Below are 16,540 nucleotides of genomic sequence, written 5' to 3'. Positions count from 1 at the left end.
TAAATTTCTTGTTTCTTTTGCTTCAATGAAACAAGAAATTTAGGGCCCGTACATTTAAAATTTGCTTTTTATTACCGAAATGGCTGATATAACTTGAACATTATGACAATAAATTATTACAGAAAAAACTGGACTGAAAACACATGCAGATACCTGAGGAAGCTCTTGGTAAACTTGAAAGAAAGAAATTTGGCTTATGCGATTATGATGCAATACTGTTTCAAAATCAAAAACCACAACTGAAAGCAAAATTATCCTCTGATAAAAATCTCAGTCTTATGTAGTTCCTCAAAATGTCCTTCGAAGAAGTCAGAATGCATAGAAAATGAGCATAAAAGCAAACAACCAGAGAGGTGCCGCTTTAAAGGTGGGAGCCTGGCCTCTGGTCTGAGGGTCCTGGCAGTCTTTGGCATTGTTGCTGGGCTTTTGATTCTCTGAGTTTCCCTCAAAGTGGACCGGGACACACTGGTTCTCCAAAACCTCGCAGGCCAGGATCAGGTGTTTGTTTTCCTGCTTGACGTTCTTGATCCCACAGGTTCCCTGGATGCTCCTCACCGTCACAAAACTAAATGGCTGCTTACTGATGCACAGGTTATCTTTCAGCACCTTGCCTCCTCTGCTGGAGCACACAGATTTCACCTTCTCCAGCTCATCTGGGTGGAGGAACGACTGCGTGGGTCTGTTACAGCCTCCCAGAGACTTGATGAACTTCTCCCACTCGTTCTGGTCCAGAGAAGTCGGAGTCCCGGGGGGAAGATGGCGCTTGATGAAGGTTTCGGCGGCATTGTTCCGTTTTCCGGGCAGACAGGGAGCATCGTTTTTGGCAGATGTTGGCCGAGTTAAAAGGAGACTGGCAGCAATACAGAGACACAATGTGTAGGCCGCCATTCCTGCAGGGAAGAATTCAGTTATGAGTTTGGGGAAAATGTGGGGAAAAAATAAAGTAGCTCAAAGTGTTTTGTCTTTTTCTTTTGCTAAAACAAAAATCTCAGACTACATGCATGACACGTAATAAACAGTGGGAAATGTGGCAAAGCGGAAGCTCTGCGTCTCTGCTCCCTTTTTTAAACACGAAAGCAAAAGGCGGATGTAGAGAACAGCTGGGAGAACTTCCCTACCTGGTTCTGGCCTCAGAAAAATGCCCTTTGATCAAAATAAATCTAAATCTGCAGATGTTTGGACGTCCTTCTGTCATACGGTTGCGGTCAGTTGCGCTTCCACATTTCACTTCCTGTGTGAAGCAGGAGGAACTTGTGCACCACACACCTCTGACCACACGGGGCGCTGTTGGAGCAGAAATCCAAGCTTTGCGACTGGATGTTCTTTTCCATTATGACGGGTCGCAAGCAGCTTTAAGGTGCATACCGCCACCTACTGTACATGTGTGTAGCAACATTACTTTACGTCTATTAAATTTTTTTATTTTGTATTTTGAAAATAAATAATGCTTTCCTTAATCTGTAAATATCCACTACGTTTCCTTCATTTCCCAATAGTCCTTTAAGACCCCACTCCTGTCCTTCGACTGAATGTTTACGTTAGTTAATCTATTCTGGCAGCTCCATCTCCTTCCACTATCATTTTTCTGTATCGAATATTTTTTCTCCAAACTCCTCCATCTCACAGTTCTGATATTTAAAGTGAATAATTCAAAACGTGTTCAGCATTCAAGTGTTTTAATGCAGTGCTCAGGCAGACAGGTTAGACACAACAATAAACAGATATGTGCAGATGGCATGCAGCGTTTATATTTCTCTCTTCAACAGAGTAAAGGCATGTACATAAATATAACTTCCATTTACAACAGAATGTGCAGAATTAAAATCCGATCGGAAATGTTTGTACAGCATCTGTATATACATGTCACCTGTCATGTTTTACATCAGTCTGTTTTATCATTTATCTTTTAAATTTCCTGTAAAAAGCATACACAGTATTAGTGCAGAGTGCTTGAAATATTGTGACAAAAATGACATTAAAACTAAGAAAAAGAAAAAAAAACATTTCATGTGCATTCCTCATCTCAAGTATACACACCTATGAAACACACCTGAATATTAAACCAGCATCAGTTGCTTTACTTGGTTTTGGGTAGAATATCATTTCATAGCATGACTGAAAACTGAGCCAAATTTAACTGAAAAAGGCTTTTATTACACAATCTCTGTCTCTTTGTGATCGATTCTGATAAAATATAGTTGCTTTTCCATAGGATACAGATCCATAAAAGCACCTCTGATGAGAAAAAAGACAGAACATCCTGAAGTGAGATGTAAAGCTATGGCTCAGTCTGAGGCGAGGGTGACAACTCTTCTTTCCTTTCAGCTTTTGAGGTTATCGTTAGAGCCAGGTCTGTTTTTTTCTCCTGGGATTTCTCGGTCTCCTTTGTTCTGAAACAGTTGGGGGGGGGAGAAGAAGTTATTAAAGTTATCCCACTTGCAGAAAACCTGTCTGGGGATTTGTTTATTTCATTTGTTAATGTAGTTCTTATATTGTCCATAACACGTACATATTTACATGGGGAGATGAAACAAGAGGGAATATTAGTAGTAAGGCCAATATAAGTAGCTTTACAGATCAAGAAATGTCTTAACCTGAATATACACTCAGTGATTGTTGTTTTCATTTTTAAAAATACTGTAACAATTAGAACCTTTTATAAGTGATATACTTTATTAGCATCTATATATAATGGGAAGTAATCACTAGCTTTGTTTCTATGTACGAGCGGATTGGTTTAAATATATGGGTTGTTTTGCACTTTTTATAAATCACATCCTTGAAGCAAAAGAAATCTCATCTATCCGAGTCATTTTTGCAGCAGATTAAGGGTGTAAAAGTTGGGCTGTCGGTTGTTATGACTAATATCAGAGTTGTATTTGTTATGGAAATGCTGTAATGACTCCATCTATTGTCTATGCCCGCTTATTTTAGATTCAAAAAGCTATGCGACTAACAGAATACCTAAAGCTGTAGTTTATAATGTTCATTACAACATCAAATTACAAATGTTACATCTGGGAGTTTTAAACTGCTGCATTTGTGTGGCTACCTGCAAGGAGTGCCGCAGCGCTTATGCTAGCTGATGTATATATCAGTTTGTTTATATATAAACAAACGGAGGTTAGTTTGAGTGTGGAATATTTTCAAGACAACATTAGGAGGCGTTTTGCTCTAAACAGTGAGGTTAAGTGACCGGATAGGTGTGTACAACAAAGAGAGGTGCTCAGGACATTAGGTCATAGGTCACAAATCCTGAGAAATAACCTTGGCATTGGAGCAGGTCGGTTATTGTGCAGGACGTCCCAGCTAGAAGTAGAGCTGTCGCAAGATCAAAAGACAGAATCACAAGAAAAAAACAAAAAACAAAGAAATAATCATGGATTGAAGGGGTCAAAGAGACTGTGTTCAGATATTTTAAAACCTCACTCCTGCTCTCATTACTCATAAGGACAGGAGGTTACGTTTTAAAACAAGTGCACACAGCTGACCGAGATTATGAAAGTCAGCAGCCCTTTAAGCATGATGCCTGGCCTCACCTAAGGGCTCCTGATGGCAATGCAACGTGAAAAATACGTATGGTTTTACATGTTAAAGGATTGGCAGAGTGAATGCAGCGAGTTACAACAACAACAGATATGTGAAACGATGAAAATCATAGATAAGCTTTTATGGGATGTTTTTATGTTTAGCATCAGTACATTGATCAGCTACAGCAATAAAACCTCTGGGGCAAAGGCCTAAGAAGTAACATTTGGGCGGCACAGTTCGTAAATAAAGGCACTCTAGCTCAAACTCTTAAAGATCTAAACAATAAGAGAAAAAACATTGGATTTTAGAAGTGCAATGCATTTGTCTGCGGTTTAATGCAACAATAAGAGCATTGCTGGCAGAACTGGGTTGATTGATAAAGAGGCATTGATAAAGAGTCCGGGCCTCACTTTCATCTGATTCATGTTAATATAACTTCACTTTATAAAATGTTCCATCTACAATAATTTTCCTAGTTAATCCCCTGATGGTGACGACCTCTGAAAGCAGAAAAATGACTCGAAGCGCCAAAACCCTTTAAAGTGCTAGTCTGGCTTTTAATTCGTTTGTCTGCAATCGACAAAACAGTTTAGTTTGACGATAAAAGTAAAATCCCATTTCACACCTCACTGAACATTTTTTCTCTTTTGCCAAGGCACCAAGACTACTACATATAAAAAGCATGGGTTTTGATGAAGCTGATCATTGCATGAAAACTGCTGATCAAAGCAACAGAAATAAGTATCGGGTTAAAGAAGAGACTTTACATTTCTGTCTAGTGTGAGCAAACAAAGCAGGAACAGAGGAGTCAGAAACATGCATGATGTTAAGAGAGCAGATTATCCCCACACTGATGTTAAAATTGCCTTCAGATTTTCACAGAGAAACAAAGATTAATTTGAGTTTCTTTAACAGACCTGGCAACACTTTATATGGAAGTGTTTGGTGTAAATGTTTTCCTTAAGAGATTGCGGTCTGTTCAGCTACGTTGAAGTATTCACATCACCAAGTCAGGTCGAAATGTTGAGATTAAAGTATCAGGATTGAACTAAACCAACACTGCCGCAAAGACTTGTGACAGCCATGCATTGTTTAAATGAGCTTCTAACTTTATACTTTAGAACAGGATTAAAGAACAAAGACTTTCTTTCTTTTAACATATAAACAACCTTTATGCATTATGTAGGCTGGGGGAAAAAACAGCAGCGCAGGATTTTCTTCAAGATATTATTCACACTTTAATTTACCAAACTGTTTTTAAAACTTTATTTCCCTTTCTTTTGTTTATATAATAAATGCCTTTATTGAATGCAGATGGAAACCAAAGTCACATTCTTTGTTTTTGTGTGGACATAGTTGGTGAATAAAACCGTTTGTAATTTTGCAACTTTTTTCCTCAAAATTTTAAGGTTATTTTGTAACAGAAAAGAAAAGAAAATTGGCCAAAAACGTTTGTCTTTTTCCACATTGTGTGGCCATGCAATAGCCACACAATTTAATAAATTAAAAATACACATTCTGGGATTTTTTTATTGGTATTTAACCATCAGCAAAACATTTCATGAATGAAAACATGCATTTATAGTTCTTTGGTCATTTTTCACTCCACTTGGGTTTTCAAATGAAAGATTGGGGTTTTCTACGGTAATGATAATTTAAAAAAATGGTAATTTTCTCTACTTTTGATAGATAATTTATGATAATTTATCCCTGAGCTGCGTCTAAGGACATCTGCATTCAACAAACAAACAACGAAAGCATCGGTGGTATCTGTGTCAGTGTTATAATCAGGTAAACCACCTGTTTACCACGACTGTTTCAAGGTGAAGGAGTTTAAAAAATCTGTCAAGAGAAAGAGAGAGTGAATATACAAGCTGAACTCCTGCACACAGTGTCACATCAAATCAACAACACACAGGCAACCGGCATCAGCAGCAGCTCTCTGAAAGACCGGATTGGAAAACAAGCTATTGGAAGAAGCAAAATGAGAAGAACAGTTTACCGTATCGTCTTCACGATGAAGCGAATGATCACCGCCACACCCACGCAGCCACACATCACTCCGATCACGATGGCCGTCACCTCACCTGCAGAGGAAACGCAACGGAATCGTGAATCTCAAAAAACAAAAATCTAATCTGCTTCTTTATCTTTTTGCCAATATATGCACAATAATAATTTGTCGTCTTACCAGATGAGAGCTCCCTCCCTGATTCTAAAAAACAAAGCACCTCATTAAAAAATTAATGCATATTTAGGGTTAAACTTGGTCATGGTTGAACGTTTCATTCATTGTTGCAGAAACTGATGTTCAGGTGTTTGAAGATCTCAGGCTGCCTTTAGAAATCTGCACGGATCTCACAAGTCTTCCAGTTCAGTCACTCACCACAAAGAGCACTTTACATAAATTCATTCTGCTTTGTCTTTGTACACCACTCTGTCTCCACCTCTCTCTCCTTTTCCTCTCCCCTTTTGTCAGACTGCTGTGATAACAATGGAGTCACTGTTTGCTTCCTCCAAATCCTCGTTTTCAATCAGATCCTACACAAACGGATCTCTCATCACTTCTCCAGTCCTTCCCCAGCATTTCTTTCATTCTTCACATCCACGTTACACTCATTGCTCTCAAAGTCACTGGTAATTAATAATTTTCCTGCATTCCCTCCCTGCTCCAGTGTTCACTTTTTGCATGCTTTACCAGTTGCAGAGTTTGGTCTAAATGCCTATTCACTGACTTGTTATTTTGTTATGCATTAAGAGTAGCTGGTGAATGAGGAGCAACAACTGAGGTTATATCAAGTTGAATGTGGACTTTCGCCTGCTAAAATGTTCTAAAATATACATATCAATTAGATTAAAGTTCTCCAAGCACAAAGAAGTACTTCACATGCAAATGAATAGATTTTTTCCCCCTCCATTATAGGTAATGTCTTGGCGTCGTCGTTTTTTCTGTCTAACCTGCAGAAAAGGAGGCAAAGATGACCCTGTGGTTGAGCGGCTGCGTTATCCGGAAGTTGTCCTGCAGCAGCATCCTGTCAGCTTCCTGGATTTTACTGGAGTAAAGCATCATCTCCATCTTCAGGAGCTGGAGCGAAGAGAAGGAGAGATTGGAATCATATGGACTTATTTACATGCACAAATTCACCTTAAAAAGAAAAGAAACACCCTAACCATTTGAGAAATGAGGCAAACTTTCAATAGAGAAATGATGCAAAGCAACTTTAAAATAACTTCTAGAAAACTAGCTTAAGTGTAACACAGTTAATAAAAAGAGAAAACTCTCAATTATGTTTCAAAGTAAAGAATACATTTGAGAAATAAATGAATCAGGCTAACAGAAACAAACAGACAAAAAAAACACTGTATAAAACACGAACGTTTTGCAACCATGGGTATCAAATTCGTCATACCCTTTAACACTCTCAGGTCTGTAATGAAACAAAATGCATAAGAAACGAAGTTAATGCTCAATTCACTATACTGACAGTCTTGAAAAATGCCTCAGAGTGACTTTAGACTGAAGTGAATCACTTTTTATTTCCACTAAAAATTATCCTTGATGTCTGCTTTCAGTCAGTTCTCCTCCTTATGATGGATTAAAAAACATACTGCCTTCAGAAGGAGTAAACAGGATGTGGACACTTTACCAAAAGAGGAGTCCAGCGGGACTTGTGTGAAAGGAGGTTCTACAAAGACCTGACTTAAAACAGGTCAAGTATGCAGATACCTTTTTTATTTTTTTTTTTAGATTTTAAACTGTAAAATCTAAAAATCCTTTCCACTCACAATTATTTCTTATTCTGTGTTGCTCCATCACATAAAATCAAAATAAAAGGTTGTAGCGGAAGAAAATGTGGGAACATTTTAAAGTAACCTTTTCTTTACATTTTAAATGAAGACAGTGAAGATAAATGCCTCACATCAGCAAACCTTCATGGTTCAGAGTCAGTCTGCATTTACATGCATCTGGATTATAATTACTTTGCCCGGTTAAATATGGGATTAAGAGACGCTTGCTAATTTTGTGTTTCTCATTCATTGTCAGCCAGACCTGGGCTTTTGAGATCTGAACCCTTTCATGAAACATGGTCCAGATGACACTCTGGTAGCAGGGCGGGGTGGTCAGGGAGCCGTTGTATCGATAGTAGCGTCCCAGATCTTTGGGGAGTAAGGACTGGACGTCAAAGGCTGGGATGAACGCTCTCTGGTCTGACAGGAAATTAGAGACGACACAATACACAAATACAAATCTGTAAATGTTCAAATATGGTTTAGAGCATATTGTGGTCATTTAGTTTCACTCCTTCATAACAACACTGACTTTGATGGATTATTTTAAGCTTGATTCAAATAAAAAAAATTATATATACAGTATATATATATGAATTAAAAATATACTGCTCAAAAAATAATGGGAACATTTCACTTTAATTTTGTGTGTGGCTCCAAATCCAGGCCTCCATTGGTTAATAAATTTGATTTCCGTTGATGATTTTTGTGTGATTTTGTTGTCAGCACATTCAACTTTGTACAGAACAAAGTATTCAATAGAATATTTCATTCATTCAGATCTAGGATGTGTTATTTGAGTGTTCCCTTTATTTTTTTGAGCAGTGTACTAAATACTGAGATAATACAGAAAAATAGAAAAGAAACTAAACCCAAGTCATGATATAGCTTGAAATCCAACATGGAGACCTACTGGCATGTCTGATTCGGCTCATGTAGTTGAGGATGTTATTGAATCCTGGATTCGTCTCATCACCTGTCTGGTAAACAAAACCTCAGACTTGAGATGCTCAAACACTCTCATGCTAGTGTGTATGACAATTATTGTGGCGTTTCAAAGCCGTCAATGAAGTTATGTGTGGTTTCCTTACCTCAATGAGAATTCCTAAAACAGCCAGGCCATCTCTCTGCGTCATGGCTGCGGACATGTTGGGGTAAAGTTCAGCGTTGTAGTGGACCACATGGAGCTGGAGAGAGCAGGAACACGTTCAGTTTAAAAGAGAAAAATAAGAAACTGTCCTCTTGCTCTCTACATCTTTAAGAGGAAGGTTTAATAGAGAGATGGAGGGAGAAACTGAAAGAGACATTATTGCATCCAATCATAAAAGACATGTTAAAGGGGCAGTAGTACTATGTATTTTCTAGGCACATGGTGCCATTTTATAGTACAATAAAATAACTAGGTTACCTTCAGTTGTTAGAAAAATATATTTATCAAACATGACTTAAAAAAAGGTGACTTTGTAACTTAACACCTTGAAAATGTGCCTCTGTCTCTTTAAAAACTGCCTTTATGAAGTCATCACAGCATTGCTTCTTTATTAATCCTTTAGCAACATTTTCACTGAGAAGTAGCTTTTATAATGAGCTCAGCAGATGCAGGTCTATCTGGGGTTTGCCAATTGCTGCTGGCTAGTCTGAAGGAGCCGAGTGGAGGAGTCAAGGGGGAGGGCTTCTTCTGTGAGCCAGAAGCTCAGACACAGCAGAACCTTGGTCCTTGATCCCCAGATGTGCATTTTGCACAGCTGTATGGTTGCCACGGGGAGATTTCGTGAAAGAATCAAGGAAACAATCTAGGTATGCATTTGATAAGGGAATAGCATTATAACATGATGTAAAGCTCAAAGATGTCTATTTTACATAATGCCCCTGCTTTAAAACAATTCATTTAGCAAATAAGGAAAATTTTAAATGAATTTTCCTTCATTTTTTTTTTTCATGTTTCAGCTGCTTGAGCCTGCCGGCATTCCTGCTGTTCCTGAACATCTTAACACATTTTGAAATTTTTCAGATGACTCAAAGTTTGTTTGTTTTTTATTTATGCTGGGCAATAATCCTGATCATGCATTGTTAAAACTGGGTACATTAAAGTTCATTTAGGTTCTTCAAAAAGCCTTGGTGATCAGGTAACTATTAATATCCAAAAAATGACATCTGTGACCATCATTGTGATTGTGGATTGTAATTTTATGAAGTATTAGAATAAAGAAGCAACATGTTTAATGTAGTTTGTGCAACATAGGTTATTTTTCTATTGCAGTGCTATAACTTTCTCCATCTAATCCAGGATGACAATGTTTAAACTTACTTCTGCGTCTGAACTCCTCCCATTGATGGTGTGTTCACTGCCCCCTCGACCTGGGGCTCCATTCCCCCAGTGAAGGTGCAGCTGAACGGCTGTGAAGAACCACGGTAGCCCCCCAAGACCCATCCACTCTGGCAGCTCAACAATCACTGCAGAGGAGAAAAATTTATTGACCCAGAAAGGACTGGGATAACTTACAGATTTTTTTTTTCTAAAAGCAGACGTGGCATTTCCTGAAATGTTACCTGATGTCTCAATTGGCAGTAAAACTGTGCTGCCAGGTTACGTCTGAGTGCAGGGTAAACAGAACAGCTGAAATGCACAACAGAAGCTCTTAATGGGACCAAATGGGCTTGCCATCATAGTTACCTGTGTGCCCGTTGTTGTGCATCGAAAAGGGCTGGTTGCCGTGCTGACTGTAGCCTAGTGGCGTCACTGGCACCAGACTGGGGTCATATTTAGTCTGGGTGGTTATCACATCCACAGGTGACTGGGAAGAACCGCCACAGTCGGGGAAATACTCTGACCACTCAGACTGGCCAGCAATACCTTTAGCAGAGAAAAGACAGAAACGGTGATGTCACCCAATTACACAGTTCACTGGTGCTGAGCTACGCAGTGAAAAGCCTCCATTGATCGGCCTCCGGCCATGCAGGACAGTTATTCTACTATTTTCTATTTACATTCATGGCCTCATGGGAGTAAGCTGAATCGTTTTCAAAAGACAGGCACAACCACACACAGTCAAAGATGCAAGACACGTTTAAGTGCCACTACAATTTAGTCAACATAGTGTACAGTATTCATTGTGTCCACTCTTCTGACTTTGATGGAAGAATTAAAACTCTATATATTTTTTAATCTCTCATTCTAGAATTCAGTAGATAGAAATGCAAACTGAGCTAAAGAAGAAGGAATTTAGTTAGAGTTGCTAGACTGAAAAAATGCTTTACTTCACTGTGCATATGCATGTGAGTCTTTATACATTAATACAATTTTGACTATTGACAGCCTTGCTGCTCTATTAGTATTTAAGAAGAGTTTTTCTTTGCTTCAACACAAAAAGGTATGTTTGGCTCCTCTTTCCACAGATCTTTAACTCACAATAACAGAACAGCTCCTGCTGATGTGAAAGGATCCCATATTTTTTTATGTGACGATTTGTAAATCACAGGGCCAGAGTGCTGTAAGTAGATAAGTTAAAAACTATGGCAACGCATAACATACAAGTAAGATGTAATCGCCCTAAAAATAAAACATGAAAATTGTAAATCAACGAAAAACGCCTAATATAAAATTGACCTGAAATGGCCAGGGTAAAGAGATTTAAAAGCAGACAGTTCTAATATCTGAGCTCAAATCATTCAACAACATGAATTAAGTTTACACTCAGTCCGAGGAACAGTGAGGAGCAGCTCATCAGCTGACCGTCTAGAACAGTAGATGAATAAGGGCGCAACAGCTCAGAGAGATGTGATAGGATTTTTAAAAAACAACTTTAAAATGAGTCCTAAGAAACGTGCAGCCACTAAGTTAAGGCTGAAAAAGAGGGAAATGTGTTCAAACCTCTGAGTGCCAGTTAAAAACTGAGCTGCAGCCTCTTGAAACAAATGATGGATGAAACACTGACCCTTACATAAAGTTTAACATGTTTTGCATCAAAAAAGTCAGATTTCTCTGCTTTTATCTATACATGTTGCACCTGGAAATGTTTAATTTAGCTTATTTCCATTTTTTTAAGTTATGAATAAAACACTAATTTACTTAAATTTTATTTAGCTATGCAATGTTATTGTTAAAACATTTTTGGGTGGTTATTTTTGTTCAGGCGCAGAAGTTTAGAGAATCTGTTACTGAAATCTCTGTTATTAGCAGAAGTAGCGTTAAGAAGGAGCAGAAGCTCAGAAACGGGACTGTGGTCGTCTGTGCTCAGCTGCTCCAGAGAGAACAATCACAAAACATACATGCAGCATGAGGGTAAATAAAGTTGTCATACAAAGAAGACGCAGTCCTGTTTTATGAGTACAACATGTACGACTAACAAAAAGGCATATTTTTTTAAACGCAATTTATTTTTTTAAATTAACTGTGAAATTGTTTCTACATTTTCAAATGAAATTAACCTTCAGTATTCACTATTTTATACGTCTCCTCAAACCCCTTTTCTCTTATCATCCTTTGTTTTGATTGAATAGCTTTTTTTTGTCAGTTAATTTTGTCTTTATTTGATGATGTTTAAATATTTAATGTAGTTTTTTGATTGTTAATTTAAAAATAAGTTGTTTTTTTTAGCTTGTATGGTATTTCACTTAACAAGGTTATTTATATGCACTGACGAAATGGGTTGACTTTAGATTTTACTTATGCCAAATGTCTTAGAGACACCTCATTCATTCAGTGAATAAAACCACTTTTCAACAGAATGTTTTTAAGTTGAGCAACAGACGTGGCAAGAAAACGAGAGGATGGTCTCACTGAGTTTAATCAGAGGAAAAGGACAGGCCTTCTTCTGAAGCGACATGAGGAAAGAAAGAGGATGTGACATGCGAGACGAAGAACCTGAATTCAATTTGCAAAGGGAGAAATGCTTTGGAAAACAAGGAATGCTACTCACATTTTTCATTCACATAAACCCAAAGGCAGTGTTTTGAAAAGACTATGTTTACGACTTTGACTTAAAATCACAACCTTCACTGTATTTTATGTGAGAACAAGTGCGTCATATTAAAGTGCAAGGGAAAAAAAAATATGGCTTTCAAAATGCTTTACAAATAAAACTGTGAACAGTGTGCAGAGATCTGGATTCAGCCCCCCTCAGTCCGCGCTGCGTAGAGTCGACTTTCACAGCTTCAAGTCCGTTTTTTGGGCACATCCGTAGCACATCTCCAGATTGAACATTGTGTACTTTCTCCCTGACCTGTCTGATCTGATCCTTGGTCCTCGTGATGCCGTTTGTTCACCGATGTTCTCCAACAGAGGCTGTAACTCATGTATTTTCTTAACAGGTGTGTAAAGAGTGTGTGGTAAACACAAAATGAAATTTTTTTCCAGATCATTTTTAAAGATTTTGAAAATAATTTGTAATTTCCTTCCACTCCTCAATGTTATGTTCCATCACATCAAATCCCCCAAAGTACATAAAGGTTAATGTTTTAAATATATGAAGGCTTTTGTTTTTATTCACATATATGCAGTTTTATTGTAAATGATGGATCATGTTTGATTGGCTAAAGCAGTGGTGCTCGAAGGCTGACATGAAAACGTACAAATGCATTTATTCTTATTCCATCTTTACCCAAAGTTTTTTTGGTTTAAATCTTTTCTATTTTACTGGTCTGAATATTTTTTTTTCCTGTCTATTCTCATTAAGAACAGGAAATCTGTGATTATTTTTAAGTAAACACTATGTATTGTGCCAGGTTTAGTGACCAAGTCTGTTTATTTGTTTTTATTAAATTTATTTATTTAGGAGTAAAAGTCGATGGATATTTGTGGTCCTGAAAACATAATAAAATTAAGAAATGATAAATTAATAAAAGAAAAACTGTCATGATTTGTGGTAGTTGTGGTGTGGGCCCAAACGCAGAGAGGCAGAGGCAGCAACTGAGTTTGATTATTTAATGAAGATCTCAAGTGAGTACAAAAGTCCAGTAGCACAGGTCAAACACTGGTAGAAACTGGAAAACTTGACAAGATGACATGACGGATGACAGCAAAGACAAATATCGGATGGCAAAACACAGATACAGGTGAGTATAAATGAAAGAGAAGACAATTAGGGGAAGGAGAGACAGACGGGAACAATGAAGGGCAAGAGACGCAGAAACGACACTAAATTAACCAAAAACTCACACAGAAATCCACATCCTAACAGAAACACTGTTGTGCCTAAGGTTTTACATTCGAATGCAAGCTAATGTAGATAACCCCTAAATTACAAGAAGCATCCATCTACAAAAACATCTTTTGCTTTTGATATTTTGTGCCATACTTGAATTGCAATTGGGGTCCGCACAAAATATTTTCAGGGGCCGAGGGCCTCCTGTCTGCATGTAGACGTGCTCGATGTGAGGAAGGTGGGGATCTCACACACGCCACATGTTCGCCAACATCCCTGAAACTCTGCCCCGCGTCGCTCCTCATCCTCACCATAGTAACCACCAGAGGCCAGATATTCTGAAGCAATTACAGCCGTTTAACTGTCTCACCAAGATCGCTGCTCCTGTCCTGAGAGCAGCCATGAAACCAACGCACACAAACGACGAAGCATGTAATTAATTTCTTAGTGTGACAGAATGTTGTGCACGAGAAAAGCCAACAGCAGCAATGCATTTTGGGAGAATGATACAGACACAATTCTCCGTCTCTTATTCGGCTGCAGTGAATGGCTTGGATTACAGAAAGCTAATTAAGTAAATCACCAAACGTGCGTCTTTGCACATCCATGTATCCTTATAAAGTCTGAACAGTCATGTGGAAATACAAAGCAGTCTCTGAAAAATGACTGCAAGTGCGACACGTTAGTGTTGCTCCCCTGAATACATGCAGAGGGTGGTCAGCTGTGCACCCCTTTCATTCCCACACACTCATTGTGCAGCTCATAGGCAGCCAGTGTGCCTCGACAGCACAATAAACACATCGGTTATTGTGCGCTGCAACAATACGCTGCACGATTCGGTATGCTTTCCCCTCAAACCCGTCCCATCTCAGTGCAACACGCTCATCCTCAAGCACCTGCCTTCTTCCCTCCGTCTTTCTTCCTGCTTTGCTCCTCTCCATCACCCTCCAGCCCCCGTTCCTACACCCTGTGTGATTGCTGTTCTCATGCCAGCCTGTTCAACTGTAACTAATACAGACAGAGAAGGAAAGAGAGGAAAACAGAGGGAGTGCAACACGAGGGCGAAAGCACAAATTCAGCCAAAGTTATGAGAGCTTCCAGTAGTTGGGGAACATAGTTTTGTAATTTTCTTAACTTTTAAGCAAACATTAAAAAAAACTTCTCTTTGCTCACTAGGTATAGGAAAACTGTTGTAAAAGTTCTATTTACTTGATTTATTTCAGGATTTGTCCAGCTACTAGCATGGGAATTAAAAGTTTGACTAATAATTATATCCACATACTAACCAACAATCGTGTTTGTTCCCATTTGGATCTATTGTGATTAAAAAAAAAAAGTCTGCTATGCATTTGACTGAGGTTTAGGAATTCAAAGAATATTATAAAGCATGAACTTACCAGAATAGCTCCAGCTGATTTCATCTAAAAGGAAAACAAGAAAGGCCTCCTATAAAAGACTTGAAGTTCAAAGTCAAATTTCACCTTTCACCCTACAGTCCTAAAAGAAAAGTTGTTGACGCTCAAAGAGGGTGGTCAGCAGTTCTCAAAATCCGTACAAATTCACTCTGGAATGATTACACCTCCACTAAAGCTCACGCTCTGCCTGCCTAACCCAAAAACACAGACAATAAATGATCACACAAGGCCTATTTTCATGTTAATGAACATCTTACCAGCAGAAGAAGCAGCTGTCCAGTGGGAAAACGTAGGTATTAGCAGGACAAAAAGACCCAACGAGTCCATGTTCACCCTCCTGCCTATACGCAGAAATGAATAAGGGCTTACTGGGAGATGAGGAGCAAGAGAGGGAGAGATGGAGGTGGGGGGAGATGAGGGGACCGGGTCCAATAATACCACCTGCTACAGCTCTGTTTAACATGCTGAATCCGGTCCGGCATGCGTGGCTCCAGAGAAGGCCCTTAGTTTGACACGGATAGAGAGAAATGGTCAGAAGGAAAAGATGGCTGCTTGTTGGAGATGGGTGCAAATCAGGGACAGACCAGATGAGAACCGGAGTATTTTTTTTTGCCAGAGATTTCACACATAAAGAAATATATTAAATATTTTTAGAATGATTGAAAAGAAAACAGAAAATTAAGAGGTGACGTTATTTTTAAAAAAGAAAGTGCATATTTCTTTATATGGTTTAAATATATGACCTGGTCTTCAAAAAGTGCTACATTAACTAAAACCTAAATTTATACAAAAATACGCTACACATTTCACCATTTAATAAACTGAGATGAAGCTGGTTAAAAACCTTTAAACTTGAAGGTCTCATAAGATACCTGACCTGCAACTTTTCCATCCATCCCTGGTTCAACACACTTAAACCTAATTGATTAATTACCTCCTCATCATGCAGTCTGGTTTTGCAGAGTCTTGCAAATGATTTAGTTAAAGTGTCTTTAAGTAGGGGGACTTCTGTAAATTTCTAAGCACCAGTCCATTTGGATGAACACGGAAAATCTCTATGTTTTTAATAGTGTGTGCTTTCTTTTTTTATATTTACGTTTTTTGCTTACTTTTGCTTACAATTAAATCAGTCAATAAAAATTATGTTGTGGATTTGGGACAATTGCAGCCATGTCACAGGCAATAATAGTGAATTGAAGAAGTTGAATTAATGGGCTGTTTTCTAAATCCATTACACTCCAGTAGCTGCTGGGTTAAAAATAAACAAATATAGAGTATATCCCCCCCATCTATTCATTGGTGAACTAAAGACCAATCCAGTGCTAAAACATGACCCACCATAATGCATAATGGATAGTTTTAAATCCAAAAATTGCTGAAAATGCCTGACATTTGAGCTACCAAGGAGTGGGTCAGGGAGAGAGTAACCCATAACCTGGATCACTAAACAATATTTGGAATAAATAAATGATTTAGTGCATAATATACATACATTGTAATGTCCTGTGCCATATCCATGCAGCATCTGAGGGATTCACTTATTCTGCACTGATTATGCTCATTATCAGCAGCTGTGATGTCCTGATTCAACTCTCCTGTCTCCTTTACAAACTAAAGGATCATCCATGTTCTTACCAGTTGCAGCATATCTACTAGTCCAAG

At 38.4% G+C, this 16,540-nt stretch overlaps 1 protein-coding gene across 5 annotated transcripts; it reads right to left on the bottom strand.

Moving 5' to 3' along the window:
- Nucleotides 1-1,659: 1,659 nt before the first annotated feature.
- On the bottom strand, nt 1,660-16,540 carry ca14 (carbonic anhydrase XIV). 5 transcript variants are annotated; one of them, XM_007556049.2, is made up of 15 exons: nt 16,514-16,540; nt 15,320-15,380; nt 15,136-15,219; nt 14,861-14,884; nt 9,995-10,174; nt 9,629-9,774; nt 8,412-8,507; nt 8,234-8,300; nt 7,583-7,740; nt 6,490-6,616; nt 5,723-5,746; nt 5,534-5,618; nt 5,332-5,373; nt 3,268-3,321; nt 1,660-2,390 (listed from the first exon to the last, which is right to left on the bottom strand). In XM_007556049.2, exons 1-15 carry the CDS (start codon nt 16,523-16,525, stop codon nt 2,279-2,281), a joined length of 1,272 nt encoding a protein of 423 aa, XP_007556111.1. In that variant the 5' UTR covers nt 16,526-16,540; the 3' UTR covers nt 1,660-2,278. The 5 variants fall into 5 exon arrangements, with proteins under 5 accessions (XP_007556111.1, XP_007556110.1, XP_016528963.1 ...); XM_007556048.2 differs by lacking the exon at nt 16,514-16,540 and adding an exon at nt 16,371-16,478; XM_016673477.1 differs by lacking the exon at nt 16,514-16,540 and adding an exon at nt 15,723-15,758.

This window comes from Poecilia formosa, unplaced genomic scaffold, assembly GCF_000485575.1.
Source record: "Poecilia formosa unplaced genomic scaffold, Poecilia_formosa-5.1.2 Scaffold77, whole genome shotgun sequence".
NCBI lineage: Eukaryota > Metazoa > Chordata > Actinopteri > Cyprinodontiformes > Poeciliidae > Poecilia > Poecilia formosa.
This window is presented reverse-complemented; position numbering and strand designations above follow the sequence as displayed.

Excerpts from the sequence above, each read along its gene's own strand:
- ca14 (XM_007556048.2), bottom strand. The coding sequence starts at position 16,403 with ATGCTGCATGGATATGGCACAGGACATTACAAT. Across the intron at positions 15,381-16,370 it reads ATGGCACAGGACATTACAAT|GGCCTTCTCTGGAGCCACGC; the intron begins GTATGTATATTA and ends TGTCAAACTAAG. Across the intron at positions 9,775-9,994 it reads GCACAACAACGGGCACACAG|TGATTGTTGAGCTGCCAGAG; the intron begins GTAACTATGATG and ends TCTCCTCTGCAG.